Source organism: Poecilia formosa, unplaced genomic scaffold (assembly GCF_000485575.1).
Source record: "Poecilia formosa unplaced genomic scaffold, Poecilia_formosa-5.1.2 Scaffold144, whole genome shotgun sequence".
Lineage (NCBI taxonomy): Eukaryota > Metazoa > Chordata > Actinopteri > Cyprinodontiformes > Poeciliidae > Poecilia > Poecilia formosa.
Genome location: NW_006800083.1, coordinates 1,190,811 through 1,215,308, shown reverse-complemented (window position 1 = coordinate 1,215,308; position 24,498 = coordinate 1,190,811). Strand labels below are relative to the sequence as shown.

Below are 24,498 nucleotides of genomic sequence, written 5' to 3'. Positions count from 1 at the left end.
CTGTTTGCTCATTAACAGGGCTTCCCAGAACAGCTGTCTATATAATGAGACTGAATTAAACACAGGTAGACAATTATTAAGGTAATTAGTTGTACAGGACTGTAGTGTTATCACTTACAGAAGAGAGCCAAATACTAGTGCCTGCATTAAATTTTATGTTTTTATTTGTAGATATCTGTTTGACAGAGATGATTTCTATGTGGAATAATCTCTGTTTTTTTATTCAGACCTGTCTGAGGACTCAAGCTGCTTCCCAGCTCTTTTGCAGATCAATAAAACATCAGAAGTGCCATGAATTGATGAATAAACTAGATCATCAAGGCACATGAATTTAATATATCTTTCCTAACACTTTAGTGAATAGTGTTAAAAGACTTACAGGTCAACATTCTGTGTTAGATAGGTCAATAAATTATTTGAGGGTAGTAATTTAAACGCTTATTCAGATTCTCAGTGGTGTTTATGTTCTTGTTTCTCAGGTCACTTATCGGCTTTTTGAGGACACTGGCCTGTTTGAGACCTTCAAGATTCCCATTAAAGAGTTTATGAACTACTTCCATGCCTTGGAGAACGGCTACCGGGATATACCTTGTGAGTAGAGTAGACTGTCCAAATACAGCTTAAAAAAAAAGCAAACAAAAAGAATTCAAGTGCAGCAATACATTTAGCAGCCACAAGGTGGATGCATTGCTCATGTAATAACACTCCCTCACCTGATCTATTCAGTCTGTGTGTTTAATGCAACTCTGCAAATAGGTTGCAGACATGAAGTTAAGCACAGATGGATCTTTTTAATTCATTTAAAGTTCAGCAGTTAATATATACTCTCACAACCATCAAAACATGTAAAACAAAACCAACAGCAGGAGTTAACAGAGCAGGTATTAATTGGAGTTTAGATATTTAGATGTTGAATGCTCTGACTTTAGTTTGGTAGAAGATAAAATGGCTCGCAATAATGTAAATTACTCAGCCCCTTAGACGGTTTACCCATTTCTGCTTTTGGAAATCAGTGAACAAAATGTGGCTTTTTTTTCACACAAAAAAGTTTGTGTTTTTCTCACAAAGAACATTTACAAGCTAAAACCTTGTCAAAGGAAAATCTGAGTGTTTAGTAGATGCACCATTGGCTGCAGTTCCAGTATGGTGTCTGAGTGGATAGCTTTCAGTCAGGTTTGCACATCTGGACTCTGCAGTTTTACTCAATTTCTGAGTAGCTTTAGTTGGATTCTTCAAATTGTTTTTTTTTTTTTTTTTTTTTTTTTTTTTTTTTTTTGCTGGAAAATAAATGTTCTCTGGAGCCGTAGTTCTCTTGCAGATGGAAGCAATTTGTCCTCAGCTGCGTTTTGGCCTCATAAAACTGAAGAACTTTCTTCTACCTGACCGTGGAGTCTATTTGAGCCTTGTTATGAGTTTTCGTCAGCAGTGCTTTTCTAATTTCCACTCTCCCATAAAGCTTTAAATTGTGAAAAGCTGGGCTACAGTTATTGTCTGCAGTCTCCTCCATCTCAGCTGCTGAAGCTGGTAACTCCTTCAGTGTAGTCAGAGCTGTCATGGTGGCCTCTGTCACTTGTCTCCTTCTTGCATGATCATTCAGTTTGTGAGTACGGGGCAATATTCCTTCCATTTCTTGTTGAGGGATTTAATTGAAACCCAAGGGATGCTCAGTGTACTGGAGATCGTTTGTATCCACCTCCTGACTTATACTTTTCTGTAACCTTTTCTTTGATTTCCTAGTAGTGTTCTTTTGTTTTCATGCTGTATTGGCAGCCAGCATGAAAATAATATATTATTAAGTAAATGGAAATTTTCAGACGCAGGTGTCTTTATACAATAATCGCTGGAGACACACTCACTGCGCTCATAATGAGACTACTATCACCAATTGGTTGGACCTCTGTTGAATTAGGTCAATGGGGATGAATAATAATACAATCACACATGTACAGTATTAAAATTGTACATCGGCTTTGGTTTTACTCAATATAGTCAAGGTTTTTTTAACCTATGACGAAAATCCATGAAGTTATTTTTGCTAAGTCACAATCATGTTAGTTCTGAATATGTTTTCTTCCTCAAAGCTTTCTGTAAGTACATCTGGAGGGTCTGAGAACTCATTTTAAAGTAGGGCATCAGCATGTATCCCATTAAACATGGGGCACAAATAGAAGTTTACCAGAATAAGGTGATTGTGTTATCCATGCAAAATCAAAAGTCCTCACTTAGGGTTTTATTTACAGTACATCACTAAAATCTCAAATGGCAAAGATGCCTCTCTTGGGCTATTTAAATAAAACATCTGTGAAACTTCATGTAATTTAATAAAGTCTCTTAAATCAGTTAATGAATCAATCAACTCATTTTGTGAATTCTGGTGGTTAATTTTCTTCACACGCTGCATTCACGTTTGTCCTGATTGTCTTATTGTTCTCATGTTGATTATACATTAAAAATAGCGCAGTCAATGAAGCCTTTTTGTTTCAGTCCAGATTATTCTAAATCTCTGCTCCCACTCTTTCTGTTTGTGTTATATTTTTTTTAATATTTTGAACAAATTTCCCTACTAAGTTCTTGAATCCTCTAGGCCTCGTTTTAGCTACCTTCTACTGTCCCTTTCTAAACAATCCAACTAAATAAGTATTGGATTATTATTTTATTATTATTTAACCTCCTCATTAATTTAATGCAGTCACATAAATCATCGTGTTGCCTTGAAGTTATGTGATTGTAAATTGCTGCTTTACTGCAGGAATTCGTTGAATTAGCGCTTTGGTTCTTTTCCTTTCAGATCACAACCGGATCCACGCGACTGATGTGCTGCACGCCGTGTGGTACCTCACCACGCAGCCTGTGCCGGGCCTGCCCATCCTGCCCACTGAGAATGGGATTCACACTGGTGCGCTGTGTCTAACAGTAGTCATTTCCTATGGATACACTTCTAGAGTTTTCCCTCTTCGTTACATTTAGTTGAAACATCTAATTCAAACTGAGATCTCTTAAAGCAGTGGTTTATTTTTGATGTTAATAAAATACTCTAAAAATCTGATGCAAAGGCAGATCAATGTAAAATATAAAAATCCTCAGTCAAATCTAATAATATCTATCAGATTGACGACTACCTCAAAATGTCCCAGCAGGACTTCCATTGGTAAACAGCTGAATCTGGATAACACAATGCATACTCAACTCTAATTAGATGTGACTTATTTTTGAGGTCCTCTTTGCATCCTTGGTCAGAATTACATAAATTAAAATCAATAATGTTGATAATGCAAGGAGACAAAGTAGAAATAAATACAGTTTCCTCACTGTCTATAGTGACTTTATGCTAAATTCTTTAATCGAAATGTAAATCTTGGACATAGCAAACCCATTGGATAGAGTGTAAAAGCAAACAAAAATAGTGCTATTTTTATTTTATTTTCTTCTCATTTCAGCAGGATTGTCAGTGTATCTCTTGAGTCCATCAGAATTGCTAAAGACGACGGGCTGAACGTGTCAGATTATCAATTAAAGTGCTGCAGGTAAAACAAAGAAGAGAGAGGAGTTTGTTGATTTTGTGTTTCTTGCTGTGTTCAGACTCGGTGAACAACATTACGCCTAGAGCACCGGGCTTCCTGGTGTCCAAGATGAGCTCTGTGTCGGAAGACGGCTACAGCTCCCTGTCTGGTCTAATTCCAGCCCTGGAGCTCATGGCCCTCTATGTAGCTGCCGCCATGCATGACTATGACCACCCTGGAAGAACAAACGCCTTTCTGGTTGCCACAAGCGCACCACAGGTACATGAACGTACCATCCTGGCAGAGAGAGAGAGGGATCGACACTGGCAAAGGTTTAGTCTTTGTAGGTTGTAGATTAATCTAGGATTAACCGCACTAATAAGGACGTAAATAAGAGTATGATAAAACTCAAGCTGCAAGATGTTTATTAGTTGGAAAACATTATGACTATTCAAGGCCAAGACTAGCAACTGTTCTTAGCAATTTTTTTTAAATCTCTAAGGTTACAAAGTCTGAAAAATCTATAATTAGTTTAAATTTGTAATTTGTCTATTTATCTCTTCACTCATGATTCTATTATCCATTCATCAATTCTTGCGTTCAACCATTCATGTGTTCGTTCATCATCCATCCATCAGTCCATCCGTCCGTTTATTAAAAAAGCTTATGCAATCTGTTCTTCATCTGAAGTTACCATTATTTTTGGTATTTTTAGTCCTACATAATTAATTACTTTATAACAAACATGAATGTAGATACAAACTATCAGCTAGCAGAACAATTCTGTGAAGTCACTTCACCAGTCAAATAAATCGGGGTTGTTTTAACAGCTAAGCCCAAGTCATTCTTATTAGGCTGTAATAATGTAATGAACCCCTGTGAATTATTGAACACTGTGTCAAGTTGTGTGTTTTTCTCCCTTCCTTTGCTGCAGGCTCTTCTGTACAACGACAGGTCGGTGCTGGAAAACCATCATGCGGCTGCAGCGTGGAACCTCTTCATGTCTCGACCAGAGTTCAACTTCCTGGTGAATCTTGAACACGTGGAGTTCAAGCGGTTCCGCTTTCTTGTCATTGAAGCAATCCTGGCTACTGACCTCAAAAAGCACTTTGACTTCCTCGCTGAATTTAATGCAAAGGTAAATAACTGTTTTTTTTTGTTGTGTTTTGTTTTGTTTTGTTTTACCTAACCTTGCTTGATTGGTTAACTCTTTCTGGATTATCTTACACAATAAGCAACATGTTTTTTTTTGGGGGGGGGGGTTTGCCCATCTTTCTTCTCAGGTTGGTGATGAAGGAGTATCTGGCATTGACTGGACCAATGAGAATGACCGATTGCTGGTGTGCCAGATGTGCATCAAGCTAGCTGATGTCAATGGACCTTTGAAGAATAAGGAGCTACATCTGCAGTGGACAGAAGGGATCGTCAACGAGTTCTATGAACAAGTGAGTTTATGAAAAATATCTGCAGCCTAATTGGTAGGAAGAGATTAAATCACAGAAATATATTTTTAAAGGAAAAGCAGGGGTTGCATACTTTAAAGCTACGATCCAGAATTTTCTACAAAATTGATCAAAGTCTTGGGGATCACCAGTTCATGTTTTGCCAAATGTGAGATGGACTTGCGTGTCCTTTTAGTTGGCAGTGGGTTTTGGATTCCATGTTGCCATGAACCGTTTCTGATATTTATAACAAAGGAAAGGATGGAATGAAAAGCAAGGTTGATGTTTTGAATTCCCTTTCTCTCTCAAGAGGTAATTTCTCTTCCTCCTGCGGGAGACGATGGTTCAAGGAGACACAGAAAGCATGTACCTCTGCATATGACTGGGATTTACAGCTGCTTTGTGCTTAAGGACACTCCACTAAGGATGTTTTGTGCGCACCTACCACACGTGGAATCAGATTTTCAGAACGCTTTCTGCTCATGAATTTGCCATTGTAGGCTGATGCTTGGCAACAAATCCTTCATCGAACTACCTGGAGGATAGAGATAAAATCTGATTAGCTGGAGCGATAGTCGTGTTGCGTAGCAGCTGTAGCCGTTTCTAAGTTTCCGGGATGTTTAGTTTTATAACTCTATGTTATTCGCACATGTAAAAAAAAAAAAAAAAACATTTAGAAAATATTTTTACTATCAAGATGTAAAAGGCATTTGCTATAACAGGATTCCTTTGACTAACAGTGAAGTGGAATTTTACATGACAAACTTAAAACCGCAGTTCAGCAGAGCTCAAATCTTTTGGGAGGCATCAAAAGAGAGATGGAGTGCATTTGTGATTTTTTATTTTTTTTTTTATATAAGGGGGAGGATGACCTAAATGTGCCATCATTGGCAGCTCTCATTCAGTGGCTGAGTCGGATCACAGACATTCACACAGCTTGTCAGAGATGTAAACACACATTTGTTTCACACCCTGCGTAATGCCACTTCGACATGTCGAGCACCGCTAATGCCTAATAAAATGATGTAGGCTGTGATCCGGCATGGATGCGACGTATACAATATCCACCAGTACTCCACACTGACGCCATACAGGTTTTTGGTTGCCATGGCAATAGGAATCCTTGTCCCCCAGCCCCCATCCTCTTTTTGTACGGCTTGAAAGCAGTAACATCAGACCGACAAAACAACAAAACAGAATCCTGCACTGTCATAACATTTGATGGAACAAATAAAACAATCCTTTTATTTTGTTCCTTCTTTTTCCTCCGTTTTGTTATCTCGGGTTCCGTTACAAAAACCAAAACGGGAGCAGCGGTTCCAAGAATTCAATCTTCAGAGCAACTTCTAGGTAATCCTCCAACTGAGATATGCAGTGATGTGTCTGGTTGAATGAAAAATGAGAAGACGCAGAAGCGTGGATCATGTCAAGGACGAGAAACAGAAGAAATTGATGCACTCACGCACTGCAATTATGTTTCCTGATGAGTAAATCTGTTAACTAGATGAAACGGGGGCAGATCAATTTCAGACAGAGTTATTAATGCCCACAATTGTTTTGATCGCGTGGGAATAAAATGTGCAGATTGGAGTCGTTACGGCTGCACCGAATCTCTGACAGTGAGACGGTTTTATTTTGTAGGCTGACACCTAAAGATTAGTTATACTTTGAACTCATCTTTTTTCTATTTGTAGTCTACTTGACCTACTTTCCAGTGACTGTATCCGGGGGCTGTATATATGGGACTCTCAGTGCTTGACAGCTGAATTCATAATATTTCAGAGATAGAGTTTACCCACAGTTGGCTGAACAGTTTTTTTTTTTGTGTGTTATTTATTTGATACAGTTTTAGCCTCCATTTTTACATGCACCACTGCCAAAGATGTACAAAAAAAATTAAGAAGAAATCTATTTTTAAGCCAACAGAAGAAATAATAGTTTTTGTTTTTTTTTATCTAATCACTTGTACCTATTGTTACCTCCACTGTTTATATTTTCTACAATCCCTTTTGCCAGTAAGAAAACACTGAATCTTCTAAAATTGCACAAAGTTGGAGCATTCAGAGATAAAGGCCATTTTTCCATGCAAAAACTGATCATGGGGAGAAAGTTTATGCCGTACCTGTTTTAATTGGGTCACATATTCTGAGTCAATGTTGTGCTCAAAGACATAATATCAAACCCGTTTACAAGTAACTGGTGCAGTCCATTTACGTAAAATGTTCTGTTACTTTATAAAGGCCACGACACCATGTACTCACCGTCGGAAGAGAAACGGGATCACAGCATCATGGATCCTCCACCGTACCGAATAGTGGAAGAGAGATCCTTCACTTATTGATCCTTTGAGAACCATTTGGAGAGTTTGGTACTACAATGCACATTTTTAGTCTCATCTGACCAAAGCAAATGGTCACAGTCAAGGTTCCTGTACGATTAACCAAACTCCACATGTCTGATGGCAGGACACACTTTGTGTTTTCTTCTCAAGCAAACAGCATCTAATTTTTGCGGCGTAGATTTGCTCTTTATAGCTTTTCTCTTAGTGAGAAAGAAGGATATTTTTAACTTACTCCCTATGTGGGGTTATAGTCAAATGGGTATTTATCCAGACTGGTTTTTTCCCCCATCCAGTAGTTTTACACTTATTATTCTGACTATGTATGGGAAGGTTTTGGTGATAAGTTATTCTCTTTCTGCCTTTTCTTGACTTTCTTGGACATTATGTTGCCTTGTCTCTCTCCTTTTGAAGAGTGGCTAAAATAAATGCAGTTTGGAAGTTGTGGATTATCATGTCTCCGCTGTGCGATATATTTACGATCACTGTCAAAAGATTTAATTGAGTGAAATAAAATGTTGGCTCAGCCAAAGTGCATTTATTGAATAATATGCACATGTTTATTATTCCAGTCCTTGTGTATTTTGTATTTCCTCTCCCTTTTACATTCCTTTCTCTGCATCCTTCCAGGGTGACGAAGAAGCAACTTTAGGCCTCCCTATCAGCCCATTCATGGACCGGTCTGCCCCCCAACTCGCCAAACTACAGCAGTCATTCATCTCCCACATAGTGGGACCACTGTGCTCCTCCTACGACTCTGCTGCGCTCATGCCAGGGCGCTGGGTGGACCTGTCCGAAGAGGCGGTTCAGATAGATGTTGAAAAGGAAGGACACGATACAGAAGAGGAAGACACGGCGGATGAGGAGGCGTCAACAGGTTCCGACGGGTCCCGTACGTCTGCATCCTAATTAATAGAACTCATTTAGCAGTGATGGTTATGAAACATGGAAAATTGGCAAATTATGTCACAAACAATTATTGTTCTATAAAGATTTTCTTATGCTTAAATTTTATATTTTGGGGGAGAACGATGGTCAATACTTAAAATACTGACTCTTCACACACATTCAATCCTTTCAGTCCTTTGAAACAGCTTTCAATCATAAGGAATATTGTAAAAGGACTTCATTATATCAAACAAATTGTAAAAAAAAAAAAAAAAACTATAAATCTCCAACACCATTTGTGTCTTTGCACCAAGACGATACAATTTCTCTGCTTGGTACCAGATCCTGTACTTTGAAAGAAAGAGCCCCTGAAAAGAAATCGATAAAAGTGATGATCAAAAGTATGTAAACATCCATTGCAGTTTTTTTTTTCTTTTGGCAATAACTTATGTGGCTAGAACTGCATGCTGTCCTGCAGTCACACCTCACAAAGATAAATGCTGCTCAGTTACTCTGAGGTTTTCTCTTTCAAATGTCTGACTTCACAGTGTCAAACACATCCTAGTTTTAATGTAAAATTGTGTCTTTGATAATGGGGAAGTGTGATTTTTTTCTGCAATTGTAAGACTTTTTGACAGAGAATATTCATGTTTCTTCATGTAAATATGAATTGAATCTTCAAACCTTAATTTTTTTTGTGTGAAAATATACTCTTCCAAGGCCAGTTTTCTTTTCTTTTTTCTATTTACTAGCCCTAATACTTCCTTGTAACAGTAACAATCATTACAATAATTATTTTAGCACGTCATGATAAATCAATATGAAACAAAAAGAAAATGGTCAGCAAATGGTCGTCATTCTTTTTTACAGAGTAAAAGCCATATTTTTTTTCTTCAGTTGCTTGGCTAGCAAGTTTTCCTTTTGTTTCCACAGAGCGGCAAGAAGCCAAAAGGCTGCGCAGACGGAAGGTCTTTTGTCAGATCACACAGCATCTCCTGGAAAACCATGAAATGTGGAAACGTGTGATTGCAGCCGAAGCATCAGAGGAGACTCAAGAAGAGAAGGCCAGCTGCTTAGACAAACCTGTAGATTCAATCACAGCAATCCGCGAGGAGGAGGAGGAGCAGGAGCAGGCGAGCAAAGAGGACGAGTCGGCCGACGACCTCGATGAGGCCGAAGAGACGGCGGTGGCGGAGGAAGAGGAAGTCCTTCCACAATCAGAGACCTCAGGAGAAAAAGAGGACGTTCCAGAATGAGATTATAAACTTGAACCTCCTCTTAAACCAGGAATCTTGACCATTGTTTGAAAACGTTAGTTTTTTTCTTTCCTAACCAAACTCTTTGTATGGTAGCCAGCACATCACTTTGACACAACACTGTAGAAGATGTTTTGGGTAAAATGTGCCTAATAAAATCAGGGTTGAGGACTTGGGACGACGCATAGTCAGTACATCTGATGAGGAGATCAGCAGAAGACAAAGAAATGGTGAGTGGTGATTGCGAAAAACAGACTTACGTTTTTTTTTTTTTTTTTTTTACTTTCTGAGCTGTTTTACTCTGGATCTGGAGCCCTGCCCTCACCCTGGCTGTCCCTTGTGCACTAATGGGCCAACAAATGCTCTTCCTGCATCTCCCATTTTATCAACACCCTTTGTAGCCAACGCAGTGAAGGTGTGCAGCAAGCCCTTTCTTCAGGACAATGGGATGAAAGTCAGGGAAAAGGCTGTCTGCAGTCATGTGGAGTAAAGGAAACTGAAGAAAGAGCCAGTGGTATTGTATAAAAATCAGAGGACCACGCAAGTTTCACACAATCACACTCACATTCCACACTCCAAACAGAGAAGAAGTTTCAAAAGAGAACCTTGTTGCTCCAAAAGCTTTATTCTTGCTCAAGGAAAATCTCACGAAACAGAGTTTTAGCATTCAGTTTCTCCCTGTTTTTATTTATTTATTTATTTTTTTAATTTTTGCTAATTTTTGGTCACACAGACACCAACGTGTTTTCAGGCTGAACAACTCAGGAAGGCAGAATTAGAATCACAAAAGGACTTCCAATGTCCTCGTCCTTGTATTTCTCTCTGCTTCTTCTTCCCATCTGTTTGCTTCTCTCTCCTTTAAATACCCGGAAATGTTGGGTTGGATTTGTACAGCCTAGCAGAAACCAAAATGGAGTAAGAAAAAAAAAATGTTAACGTTGGCAGTTTGGTGAAATCTTTGCGAATATAAAGTATAGTGCTGTGGTGGACAAGGCTAGTGCCGAGTCACAGGGAACAGTTCACCCGAGATTTACATAAATAAAGTTTTCTGGACCTGAAAGGCCAGTTGGCAACCATTAGGCACTACGCACCAACAAGAAAATGTCTAGATGTCAGATTTTAAACAAGGGCATTGTAGCTTTTTTTATATTTTCAAAAAGAAAAAAGGGTAAAGGGAATTTAAGTAGCATGTATATGTAGCCAGTTTCAATAGTAGCATGGAGAGAAAAATTAAACAGAATAAGAGATGTAAGCACTTTAAATAACACAGAGACTAACATTTTTGTTCAAAGTTACTCTGGTCGTGTAGGGAAAGGTTCCTCTGATTATACCTTACACTCTAAAAACTGCTGGTTTATAAGCAACACTACTAGCTTTATTTTGCTATCAGTCTGAAGGTTATTTAACACGATGGGATTGAACCATTGGCTTCACGCAGCACACAGAGTAAGGTTTTAACCCCAAAATAAGTTAAAGTGGCTAATGTCTAACGCTAGTGTTGAAGAGATAATAGAGAAAATACAACTAAACAAAGTGATATTTGAATAAGATGTATTATTATTATTATCTATATAATACAAATAATACAGTTTTTTCTAAACGCTATCCTTGCAGGGGGCATGTGGCCTGTCTGTAGCAGTCAATGAGCTACTTTCAGGACAGGTTATTAGTATATCCTGATTAATTGTCTCCTCAGCAAATAGAGCCCTTTATCTATTACTTATACATGGAAACAAACCACATGTCATAGCCATTTATTATAACCATCTCGTTTACTTTTTCGACATAGTAAATTTCATAATTATTGAAAACTTTAGGCCACTGATAGTAACATACCAACTAATGAGACATTACGAACAGTTAAATTTCATTCTCAGAATATAACACTGTGTGGAATATTGATTTGATCAAAGCATGAACATTGAATATATCTAGCATTAGGTCGCCGTACCTGGTAAAAGCAGCTATTGGGTGCTGAGCAAGTAAAAGGCTAATGTTAATGTTAGATTAAGTGAACAAACTTGTGTTCTGGTGTGAATTAAAGTCATAGCAAACCCTACTGACATGAACATTGTTATACAGAGTAATCTTAAGCTTTTATTTTACAAAAAACAACAAAAAAAGTCCAAAATTGCAAACCTATGAGGATTCATTCTTCTTTTTAGCTCTCAATTTTTTGACACAGTTTTTGTTTAATCTTCTTTCCCTTCAGTTTGAGTTAGAGGAATAACCCAGCAGTTGTTTGAGTGTAACTATATCATAGCATACAGCCTGACAGGTGGCGCTCATGCTCTCCTTTGATGTCCTCGGTGATGATGGAGGGCAGCTTGAACACCAAGGACAGCCCAAAGCAATGAGGCTTAGTACGGAAACCGGGGAGATATGAGAGAAGGGAGAGGAACCTTTTAGCATTACATGTAGCTTTCCACGAAGGGCCAGCAGGGTTTTAAATATTGTTAATATTTTAGAAGATTGTTCTAGATGCAGCTCTTTGAAGAGGATCCAGTTTGGTTAGAAGTCAAAACCATGTGATGATCTGTGTTTACCAGCTACGAACGAAAACAAGCATTACAGCCTATTTAAACTGACGTCGGAAAAGTATCGGGGGAGGTTTGAGGCTACTTAGCGTCTTCACTCACATAGCAGCAACAGGTAGCTTCCATCAGAACCATAATTACAGCTGAAAGACTATTAGCTCTGCAAGAGCTGCAGCTGACTCAAGACGAAGGCAAAGCAAATTACACTCAGACACTTTATGAGATGCACTTCATCAGTTCCTTTAACGCTTGTAATGAATCAGCCAATTATATTTAGGGCCTAACCGCTGTGAGGACAACCTGCTGAAGTTCAAATTGGGGTTAGAATGGGGAAGGAAAAGGGGATTGAAAAGGCCGTTGTTAGTTTAAGACCTGATGGCAAGAGTATTTTAGAAACCACTGATATACTGCAGTTATCACAAACATCTATCAGGTTTACAGGTAGTTGTGTCAGCGGAAACGCCTCGTTGATGCCAGGCGTTGGAGGAGAGTGAGTAGACTTTATTGAGAAGATAAAAAAAAAAGTCACAGTAGTTCAAATAACCCAACATTACAACCAGTGATTGACTGAATATAAGTCCTCCCTTTATGGCCACCGTGAACCCATCTTCTAATGGCTACTTCAACTATGTCCCAAAAATCAATTCATTCAAAATTGGTTTCTTGGAATAACGTTGCGTTCACTGTACTTCGGAGGTCTCTTCAGTCGCCAGATTTCCATCCATTAGAATGCCTTTGGCTGTGGTGAACCAGGACATTAGAGTCATGGATGTGCGGCAACTTTGGAAGCCATCATTACATCGTATCATGTTTAATCTGTCAGATGTAAAATGCACGGAGGTCAAACATGTCAAGGCGAACCTGATAAAGTTGCTGGTGAGTGTAAGAGTGATTGCACTGGATGTCTAAAGCAATCAAACAACAGGGAGTTTTCTACTGTATGATAACCTGAGGAGCTAGATGACAGGTAATAACCATGAGTATTGATGGTAGGAGCCCATGTAGCTCTAATATAGCAGGTGAATTGCTGGGTAACGATTGATCAGTACTAACTACCTGACATACACCATACATGCCCTTTAAGCAGTCAAGCTGATGTTTTTAAACACTCTCGATTAAAAAAAAGAGACTTATGCAGTCTATTAAACATGCTTGTTTCATGTGACAAAATTTCGTACTCATTTACTATTTGCTAATACTATTGTAATGCTGTAGAAATATGTAGCTGTATCAACGGCACTGTTATTAGAACGCCCATTATAGCGCAGGAGGGCTGAAATGTGCAACCTAATACCCTTGACCGCTCATTGGCTTTACTCAGTAACATGGAGTACTGGAGTTTGTTTGTTACGGTATAAATTAGGAAGTCTACAACAATCACACCATCTGCTCTATTGTTTTTGTTTGCATGAAAGTCCAAAAGGCTTAGATGTAGATGTTTTTTTTTCTTTATCATTGCCTGTAAGACATTTCAAGGACCTTTTATTGAGAAAGCATGAAACAGTGAAAAGCAACATGTGGTAATAATAATCTGAGGACGTCCAGGTCAAAAATTAAAAAAAAAACTGGCAAAGTAAGAAAACTAAAATTCAGCATAAAATGTAAATCTCATTCATTTGGATCCAAAATACCTTCCTGAACAAATCTCCCTGGACTTTATGTTTGTAATGCCTTGACATGCAGATAAGGATGCCCTTAAAGAGAAAAAAAAACATGCTTGCAGCTGTAGTTTCATAAAAAGAGGAACCTTTTGAACTTGAAATACTATGAAAGTAACCACAAAACTGTAGAAAAAAATGACATTTCAGCACACAATATACAATACATTACACCTGATTCTCATCCAAAGCTCCAAGTCAACGTTCAGACATTTTTTCATATTCTCTTTCCATTGTTGAGCTTAAATTTGAATAGCCTCAGAGTATAAAACTCTCTGAGACAAAACATGTCTTTCTTCTCCAACTGTACAATAACAGTGCAACAATCTAAGAGACTTGAAGCAATCAAAGCTGTGATCAAAATGTGGGTTTTCATTTACAAGATTTTCCAGATATATGTGTTGTTGTTTTTTTTAAATCACACATGTATGCATAGATTGAAGTCTGCCTATGTTTGAAGCTCTGATTGTGCAAGTCCTCAGAAATTCAAATGTGTGGATCAGTGTTTTGGAGAAACATTAGGAACGAACAGACCGGATTTGCACTTACTAAGTGCTGTGAAAGATATTCGTCCCCTTGGAGATTTATTATGCTTTTTGTCACACTTAAACTTTTCATGCCACTTTTACCAGACAGAGATGCCCAGTGCAATTACAGAAATATTAGCAAATACAGTGTAAATGTTTTTTTTAAAGGGAGTGGGGGTTGTTCTAATATGCTCCCCCCCCCCACAGTGGAGCCATCTTGGCATTATGCAGAATAAACAGGCAGAAATTGTTGACAATGTAAAAGTTCATTTAAAGAACAGTTTTAATTCTATATTCAGTGTGTCAAAATTTTTCTACATTTTTTTTTTAAATCCAAGACTTGTGTGTGTTTTTAATGAACAATAACAATTAAGTTTAAAGAATCATTTCAATATTTTAGCTTTTTAAATTCAATATTGTATATAACCGTTAACATTTGAAAGAGCAGATTTATGTTTTTTTGTTGGGTTTTTTTTTTGTTTTTTTTAGAAAACTAGTTTGAAGCAACTTGATTTTCTGCACCAGTTGTATCTAGCTCCATAAGTCTGAGAATGATCTAATCCACGTTGAATTGTTTCACAACCATTTAGAGTTAAATGCCCATTTGATAAATTACTAAAGGAAATAAATGTTATTTATCTGTAATGTCAAATGAGCCTTGAATAGAGCAGACAGATTTGCAAAATGATTAATTCTGTGTACATACATGAAAAAATATTTTGTGAGACTCATACAGCAATTTTTTTTCCCCAGAACATGAGAGCTAAGCATATTGAATAAGATAATCAGATAATGTATAATTTTAATGTTTAAAGACCTTTTCTGAGAAATTGCTAGACGAACATGTTTCTTAGAGTAAGAAATTAAAATAGGAAAATTTGTAAGTCATTTTTTAAGACCTCCACCACTAAAAACTTAGCTTAGTAGCACTTACATTTACCAAACATTTTGTTTTCCCTCCATCTAAGCAGGTCAGCCATGTGATCAACACTGCTCGTCATTTTGGTGCAGCGCAATATTCTGGTAAAATAACTTCATCCAGGCAGTATTTTCTGCATCAAACGTTGTTTGCTTAATGTAACTATTAAATAGTTATATTATTTTGATGTTCAAACTCAAAGAAATATGCAAAAACTAAACAAACAGAAACAAAACAAAAAAAAAACACTTGAAAAAGAGAACATTTGCACATCACACTGTGTTACAACTTCTGTGGCAAAGTGATGCAGCAGAACATCCTCTGCAAAACTAAGAATGAAGCTAGAAGTTGCTAGCGAGTAATGGCATTACATTAAGAACACCAGACCCAGCCATATGTGCATAACACAATGACCAGCCAATACCAAAGTAGAAACAGAAAACTTTCCAGGCATAGATTTATGTGGCAATTTGTCCAGTGAAGTAGAGAAAGGCTTGGAGACGTAGCAAACCGGCACCCTTCAAAGCTCTCGCTGCCTGTAATTTTTTACCACAGTGGTGTAAATGTAGCTATAGCTGCTTGTGACAAAATTTGTGCTTTCAAAATTTTTAGTTCTATTATGATTTGGGCAGATGTAGTTTTTGCTCTGGTTCTGACCAGCATTGTGGTGGACCGTCTCAGTCCCTACTGACTTTGGATCTGACCAGCAAAAGGAAGAATCAGGATAACAATAGTGTCACCAAAGCACAATAAATGAGAAAACTACGTGGTGTTTGTGTAAAACATTAGTGCAAGCGAATGGAACCATCTGAAAGTCACTTTACTACATATTATCAATACTTTGAAGGTTTAACTTCACTAAAGTAATGTCACTATTATCTGTCAGGCCCCTCTAAGTTTGTCTACAGTTACTTTCCCTAAACACACTGTTTGGGCCTAAAAGTCAGGGTTCTTGTAAGAAGGCTGTAAGTTTAGTGATTAAAAGTCAAAGTAATGAAATCAAGCCTGTTATTCTTTTGGCTCAGACACAGAAAAAGATTGTTGCTATGGTGAGTAAAACCCTGGAGGAAAATGTAGAGAGAGTTCGTCTGATTAAATTTAACTGGATCAGCTGACATCAGTGAATGCTTGGTGAAAACTGAATAAAACACAGAACTCTCCTGCTGAGATGGTTTTTTTTAGTTCACAAATAACACAATTATATGGCTGCATACTTCACTATAGCAATTTATAACACCTGTATAAACTGTTGTGTTTTGTCGGTCAGCGTTTTAATCCTGGGGTGAAAAGTGTTTTGAACAGAGAGGTTGTTTTCAATTTTTGTTGATGAGGAGAGATTCACCTGTGCTTACTTTCACCTGCTTTTCCAATAAATAGGTAAGTAAGCTTGGATTTCGCATACAGCATATAATTGCTCGTACCTGGTAGTTGGCCTTTTGGTTTACAAAGTCATGTTTCTAAAAGATATTTTGTGTCAAAAGGGTGGATTTTAGAACGAGTTATCTTCTTTGGAAAATAATAGACATGCCAACGAGGATTCAGTTATACTAATTAGTTTCAAAACTATGCTAAATATGATTATATGGGCCCTTTAAGTATAACTGTTCAATAATTATTTGTCCTCAATACAGTTTATTAGCTCTTTTTGTCATTTTAAAACTTTAAAATACAAAATAAAACAAAATTTGATCATTTTTCCACCTTATGAAACATGAAAATTGTTATTTAATTTGTTTTGGCATTTATGACTACTACTCTTCTTTGCAATTTTACCTTGTCTGTCTTTCTTTCTTTTGATGTTAGTCATCCTAATTCTCCATGGTGGCATTATTAACTATCGATTTAAATTGTTTTCTGTGTCGAAAGAAAGAAAAAGAACAGAGCCTCTAATCAGAGCCAAGCTTTTTAATTTTTATCAAGGTATGAGTGTTTTCTTTGAAATATTGTTGCAACCAGATTTACTTCTGCAAACCAAAGAAATACTTTTGAGCTTTGCAGTTTTTGGTGATTTGCACAAAATAACCCCTAAACTAATTTTCTTTCTTTTTTCTGTTTTTTACATTATGTAGAACCTTGTGATGTTGGGATATGTACACATTATATACACATTTTGTTGTATGTAAACGCAGATGAAACTGAATGAAAAACTGTCAGCAGTTCTCTAATAGACCACTGCTTATAGTGTTATTATCTTTGATTGATTTATTCCTTCGGTCCCATGTTAGTGGACTTTGGTAGCAACACAGCTTAACTCACCAACTCTTCACAGACTGAAGGCATCGTAAACCAAAAAAAAGAAAAGAAAACACTCCATTTTTCTTCAGCTTGTTGCTTTTGCTAAGTTAAACGGGGTCTTCTCTCCTGTGCCATAACATTTTCACATGTACATGTATCTACAAACTGTTTTAAGGCTTTCCACGTTTGTCTCAAGCAAAACCAAAACAATTTTCTTCCACCATCTGTAAAATAAGACAAGGCTGGTATGTTTTTTTTTATTGTTTTTTTTTTCTGCAATTGCAGTCGCTTCACTGACTCAGTTCTTTATATTTTCTCTCTCTAGTATCTTGCACTTGACTCATGTAGCAATACCTACAGGATGGGGGGAAATTGTGTGATTCACCAGTATTTAAGGAAAATATAACTTTTTATTTCTTGCTATTGTTTGACTTTGTATAAAAATATATACTGTACAGATTTAAAAGTATATTATGACAAAGAAAAAAAAACTTTTAGAAATAATATTTATTTTTACTGTTTTGTAATTTAGACACAATACTGTAGCTCCTCTATTGCCAGACTTACTGGAAGTGCCTCTCAATAATGTATTACAAAGTAACTATACAATATATTGGGATTATTAGAACCTGTCACTAGCAAGGCATTGTTGATGTTGTATTGTGACTATTGTTCAATAATAAGATTTATAAATGCTGCATGTGTCTGGCTGCTTCTTCATCTGTTTCAGGATCATTTTATAACACTTCAAGTACAACTGTAGATTAGATGAAACAGTTAGCAACTCAATTTAAGATATTCAGTAAATTTTTTGAGGCTCCAATAAATTGCAAATATTTAAATAAATTCACTTTTAACTGCAATGGCATAGTCTCACTCTGCATTTTTTTAAATCCAAACCTGATATTCAGTATATTTAAGTAACCATACATACAAAATCACAGAGAGCATGATTATTGACAAATCCCAACAACTGTTATTAATGTAGCAGAAATACTTTTATTTACAATTAACTTTTTAAATTGATCAATGTTTTCAGAAAGACCTAAATCCATGACTTTTGTTATGCCTGTGGTATAAATACATTGCGAAACAAAGGCCTATTTATTGTAGCTGCTGTCTATAAGGCCAAACTGTATCTTGAAAAAGATTGCGATGAAGGATAAAAAAAATATATAATAATAGTTTATCTGGAGAGCTGCGAGCAAATTATTGTTGTTAAAACAAGAAAGCCAGATAAGACCTCTTCAAATCTCTTCAGTTCAGCTACAACTGTGCCACATACGTGTAAATAAAATATATAATACTCTCTCAGTTGCTGACAATTTCTTTAAAGATAAAATCAGTCCTCTGACTTGATCTCCTTGCTTCAGCTCCATCAAAAAGTCCTGCTCTGTGGCCTTGAGATCAAGGCTGCGAATCGCCTGTCTCTTGGCTTAATTCTGACATATGTTTTTATTTGTTTGATGGCAGAAAATGTCCGCTCCACAGCTGTGGTGGATACAGGAATAGTCAGAACCAGAGATGGAGATCAACTCTGGCTTCTCGAAATGTTCTCAAAAGCACCAGAGCCTGCAAGTCATTGAAGTCTCCTTCAGTGGCCGGATGTCGCCCCACTGTATTGGCCAGACAAGTGAAGTTGGCAAACCCTGTCTCATGCAAAAAGAAGTCATTTCCAGCAATAGGACTTGAAATGGCCCTCAAAGGTGGTAAGTGGTTACTTACAAACACTGACTGAGACCAGCCGCTCTTCACAATGTCCAGTTACGGTGAATAAGTCTGACTTAAAAATTGATTTTGAATCATTCCTGAGACCAAATCAATTTCTCCTTCTCAGTCATCCATTGTGAAATAAATAAATAAATAAAAAACTAACTAATTTACACGTATTACTGTGTGTGCTGATTGCACAGGACATGCTACACTAGTAAAACTTTGGGATGATAGATATGCTTTGACCATCCGTTCAGAAAATATCTGATGCCATTTTGGATTTCTAGCAGGTTCTGGCAGGCAAATCTGAAAGCTGACTTGATTAAAAAAACAATTCCACTGATGATGTGTCACTTACTTGATGTAGGCCTGATCTACCGATGTGTGCTTGGCAGCATGTATAGATTCAGTATTCCATCTTTCTTGTCAACTTTTTTGGTGATGTTTGGTGTTTCTTTACCTCCTCATGGAGCAATCTGTAGGCACCACCATCCTGGTTATACTGACTGGGAAAGCAAGTCCAGCTCATCTATCCTTATGAAATTCGAGATGTGGTTTTCATGCAGCTTCAGAGAAAATTCCTCAAATCTTTGGCCCATCAAAACGATCGCACTTTCAAACACAAAAGCTGTCACAGCAACAGTTTCATAGCTTGGAGATTTACAAATCAACCCAGTCTTGAAAAACAGAATCAAATAGAATATCATCCTTAGCTTCAACTTGTCCAACAAATAATGATAAAACATTCTAGTTCTGTCAGCCAAAAGAAAGACGACTCTTGGAATAAGTTTCTTAGACTCGCACACACAACTCCGGCAACTCTTTGGAGTCTTCTGAGGCCGAAGATAAAAAGGTTTGCTGTTCCAACCAACCCAGTATACTGGAGATGACACTGTGCAAGAGGGCGTCTTGGTGGTCCCTTCAGTGTTCTCTCCCCCATAGAAAAAACACTAACCATTCCTGCAGCGTGTTACTGTTAGACCTTAATTATGTTTCTCAAATCCACGTCCAGCTTTTCCTGAGATGCTGTCTTCGCAATGATTCAGTGTGCAGTTCTCACTAAAGCCAAAAGGTTGGCGGCAGTGAAGACCAAATGATGCTTAACTTTCACACTCATGCTGCATGGAAATTAGAATATCGTCGTTTGCCTTGAGTAACTTAGATATAGAGGAGCTGACATACTGAGAGTATGTGGTGCCAGAAAAGATCAAAAGTAATCCCTTTGGTAATCTTGTTTTCATTGAAGCGGCACTCTCTTTGAAGCCCTCCTTGTCTGATCGATTTTGTGTCAGCTTTTGGAATTACCCAGTGAGAGTATTAAATATCATGAGACATCCTTTTCCATCCAACCACGCAATGGACTAAAATATAGCATACGTTAGCCCTCGATACACATTTTAGCAAATGGTTTTTCTCTGATTTTTCTGACGCGTTAACATCGACGTGGTTTGCGGACAAGCCATAAGTTATTATCCGTGTGTAAAATGTACTAATCTGGAACGATGTGAATACATGTAAGGCAGCTTTTTCCTTTTTGCCTGCATTTTTTTCCCCTGTCTGCTCCCATTTTTTGAATCCTTGTATGATATCTTCCGCACTTTCATCATAGACCTGTCTTCTGGATGATTTCCCACTTTCTCTTTTTTCCCCTTCATGGATTCCTTTTTCCCCAATTAACCTTCTTAACCTTAACCCAGTGGATTATGAACACAGCTTGACTTAAATCCGACACCACAAAAACAGGGACCACTGAGCACACACCATCAGTGACAAAAACTGGAGCAGTTCAGAGTGATTACACTCATTCCTGTCTTAAATTAAATTCTCAGCCAAAACAAAAGCTGACAAACACAATATAGTAGTAGTATGCTACTAATATATTACCTCTAAATGACTTCTCTTTTAAGCATTCATCTTTATTTAAAGTGCTTGCAATGTAACTTAACCCAGTTTAAATAACATATCAGCAGGCTGTAAATCTAGCATGTATTGACCAACAAAGCATCAAAAAACACGCAGCCAGACTCTGATTTACCTTTATTTTTTATAAAAATACACTAGATGGTTTTATTTAGAAAAAAAGAGAAGCCATTAATACAACTCCCTTCCTTCCCCCTGAAATATAACTTTTTAAAGTTAAATTTCAATTTGCATAGCTGGATTTTAATAAAGCTCCAAATGAGCAAAATGTGGGGGTAGCTACTGAAACATGCCATGAAAACATTTTTTTTTTTTCACTTGCTCTTTGTTATTTGAAAGAAACAAAAGTGACAACCGTTCTTTTGGAGAAAGAAAAAGCCAAGCAAACCAGATGGACAGCTGATAGCATGCACAAAAGGAAATAAGAGAGCCGCTGGCCATTAATCATAACTCTCGTCTGTAACGTAACAGAGCATGCACTGACAAGCACAGGCTGCCCTGTTATTTAGAAGCAAATTCTAGAAATTGAAGCAATTACATTTTAAGTGCTCTTTACTTATTTTAGATATTGTTAGCTTGTGATGACATTTTCCTGGGATAAAATATATGGTAAGATCCATTTTGCACACATTGCAGTGAAATATCCATCTGTCCGTCCATAATAGTATCAAAATTAAAATGAGATTTTTTTCAAATACATGCCCCCTGCATGAATATTCTACTATTATTCAAAAGAGCAGAAGTTAAGTTATGTAACAAATATGGGTCTCTAAAATATTAATTCTTGCACACATATTCAGGCGTTACTACTGATTATGTCAATAACAATGACTTATATTTCCTATTATATGTAAAATAAAAATAACATGAAATTAAGGCATACCTTAAAAATATTTAAATATTAAATAATTATTAATTGTTCATCGAATTGTTAAAAGCTACTGGTTGAAGTCAGTGAAAGTAACAAAAATTAGATTATTTAAAATGTTAATGACAACCTACTACCTTGAAATGGTTTGCCGGGGCAAACAGGTAGGAAATATAAGATTCCTTGTGAGATTTATCCCAACTTTAAACAGCATATTATCAAAAATAAATTTTAACCACAAAATTAGTAACAAGGAAGAAGGGATATTTTTTATTTTAATTTATGGCAAGTGTTTATTACGGTTTTAAAGTAGTTTGAAACTCATCCTAAATTACTGTGAAATTAATGAGATTGTGAGAAACAAAGTTAAATTTATTATCAACCCAATGATTTATTTCCATCATGCTTTTCCAAACCGGAATATCCGAAAATGTGAGATGGAGGCTTTGCTCATTTAACTTCATAGTAACTGAGGTTTTCCATTCCATAGAAATTAAGATGTAATAATCACATTTTTATTAACTTGTATTATTTTCCATATAATATTATGAAGAACATCACAGCAATTTAAATTGAGGATTTGTGACTGCATTGTGACAATAAAGAATAGTTTAGCAAGGCACTTTATGTATGAGAATATAAAGTTATAGCCAGAAGTTTCCAAACACAGAATAAAAACATATTCACATTTTGTTTTCTTATCTGACTGTCTGAAATTAAATCAGAACAAACTCCTCTAATTTTGGTGTTAGAATCACCAAAACTATTTAATACCACAATGATGAAGGGAGGACTAGTCAGAACTCAAGTGTATTTCACCATAAGGTACAGGTGAGGATGGTCAGGGTGGGAGGGGCTTAGAAAATGCCCATATCTAATTATTGCAGAACTGCAGCGAAAAGTGCCCTCTTAGGGTCAACATGTCTCCATAGCAACAATTTATTTTAAGGATTTTGTACAGATATTTAACAAGCATGGGAGTTCTGGACGGTGGTGTGATCTCAGTAGTTTGTTTGGTGCAACCCCAATAATTAATAACAATAATAATAAAAAAAAGATATTTCTATGACAAAACACTCACAGACACAAGGCCTACTTATTATTAAATTATTCCAACCATGGGAGGCAGAGCTCTAGCTAACACAAACCTTACCAATGAAGTCTCATGACGCCCTGTTCAATTACAGCGAAAAATATCACGTGCTAAAAAAATAAATAATAATAATAAAAAATCAACTAGGACACAACATTTTTTTTTTTTCATTTTTAGAGTAACAATAAATACACTGTAATCTAAAAAGAACTGCTATAAAGCTGTGGAGGAGGGAAGGTTGAGACGGGAGGAGGCAAAGCTGCATGAAAACTGGGTTAAGAAATAGAAAAGGAAGAGAAAGAGAGGGAGAAAGGTGCTCTGATGAAGACTCCCGCCTCTCTGTCAAGGAAGGCTTATTGTACCGAAGGCTGCTGGCTGTCAGCCTGCCCGTCTGCAGAATCAGTGTGACTGCAGGGAGGCGGCGGGATCTCACCTGGAAGCGCGCATCTCATTTCTCCCGCCTGCATGTTCCACGGATGTGTGTCAAAAGGCTGGGATTCCTTTTCTTATTGTCGGATTAGGCGGCTCGGCTAAATACGAAATGTGCGAACACACATTTCGATCCTAATCGGCGTTTGTTCCAGCTGTCCTTCCACATGAGAAGTTTGACTGAAGCGGACTGAGCTGCTGAGGAAGAGGAAGACTCTTGACTGTTCGCTGGCGGGGAAATCCGAGCCGCTCAATCAAGCCGAAAATAAGGACACTGAAGGTGAGTGATTTTTGTCTTTCCAGTTTATTGTCACCCTGTTCTTTGAAAGGAAAACGGAGCTGAAAAAAAAATAGGGAGTCGGAGCGTCTTTAATTAAAGATGGCAACAGGCAGGTTTTTTTTTTTTTTTGTTTAGCCTGAAGCTTTTTCACACGTCTGACCTTGTTGCTCTCATTAACAGCTTATTTCTCGCACTTCAGCAAACAACAACTTCGACAAAACAGTTAAAAGACTAAGACGTTCAAGTAAGAGCTAAACTAAACTTAAGTCAAAAAGCATGCATAGTCCTGCATGATTTTGGTTTTGCAGATTTAGATTCGAAATCTATCTATCTATCTATCTATCTATCTATCTATCTATCTATCTATCTATCTATCTATCTATCTATCTATCTATCTATCTATCTATCTATCAGCGGACCAATCAAACACAGTGAGACAATGGTCATTAAATCAGTTACTTTTGGTGATGTGCACAGATGGCATTTAGGCTGGAAGTGAAATCAGCATCTTCAGAAATGGTGACATGTCTTACTGCACTTTTTTCTCCTTCCACTAAACCTTCCATTACAGTGTTTGAACACAGCACTCAGTGAAACCTACGTGGTTGTCCCTGTTACTTCTGCACTTTTTCTATCACATATTGTCCTTCACCTAAGTTTCCTATTGATAAGCTTGGATACTTGAATACTCGGAAAATCTAATTTCCTCGTGCCAGTTGTATCAATAGTTTTTCCCCATGTTTGTGTAGTTACGTCATGGGTTAAGTTATGTTCATTTCAGTTTCTGACTTTTAGGGTTTTATTCGGTAATATATAGGCAATAACCATCAAAACTAAACTAAAATTTAAAAAGTTAAAATGTATTCAACCATCAAAATAACCAAGACTATATGAC

The 24,498-nt window shown here is 37.1% G+C and overlaps 2 protein-coding genes and 1 long non-coding RNA gene across 3 annotated transcripts in view; 2 read left to right on the top strand and 1 right to left on the bottom strand.

The window, feature by feature from the left end:
* The window catches only part of LOC103145576 (cGMP-inhibited 3',5'-cyclic phosphodiesterase A-like), a 60,108-nt gene extending 42,111 nt beyond the window's left edge, over positions 1 to 17,997 (top strand). Inside the window, exons 9-15 of the mRNA XM_007563058.2 lie at positions 480 to 591; positions 2,789 to 2,896; positions 3,580 to 3,779; positions 4,435 to 4,638; positions 4,784 to 4,945; positions 7,911 to 8,172; positions 9,102 to 17,997. Of these exons, the coding sequence (XP_007563120.1) occupies positions 480 to 591; positions 2,789 to 2,896; positions 3,580 to 3,779; positions 4,435 to 4,638; positions 4,784 to 4,945; positions 7,911 to 8,172; positions 9,102 to 9,424 (1,371 nt within the window). The 3' untranslated portion in view covers positions 9,425 to 17,997. The remainder of the gene's footprint in view (positions 1 to 479; positions 592 to 2,788; positions 2,897 to 3,579; positions 3,780 to 4,434; positions 4,639 to 4,783; positions 4,946 to 7,910; positions 8,173 to 9,101) is intronic.
* On the bottom strand, positions 8,590 to 23,411 carry LOC107837475 (uncharacterized). Its single transcript, XR_001663484.1, has 3 exons — positions 23,328 to 23,411; positions 9,252 to 9,393; positions 8,590 to 9,163 (listed from the first exon to the last, which is right to left on the bottom strand). It is a non-coding gene; the product is annotated as an uncharacterized LOC107837475 (long non-coding RNA).
* The window catches only part of LOC103145575 (solute carrier organic anion transporter family member 1C1-like), a 35,661-nt gene continuing 34,342 nt past the window's right edge, over positions 23,180 to 24,498 (top strand). The window contains exon 1 of the mRNA XM_007563055.2: positions 23,180 to 23,603. The gene's annotated coding sequence lies outside the window, so the exon portion shown is untranslated. The remainder of the gene's footprint in view (positions 23,604 to 24,498) is intronic.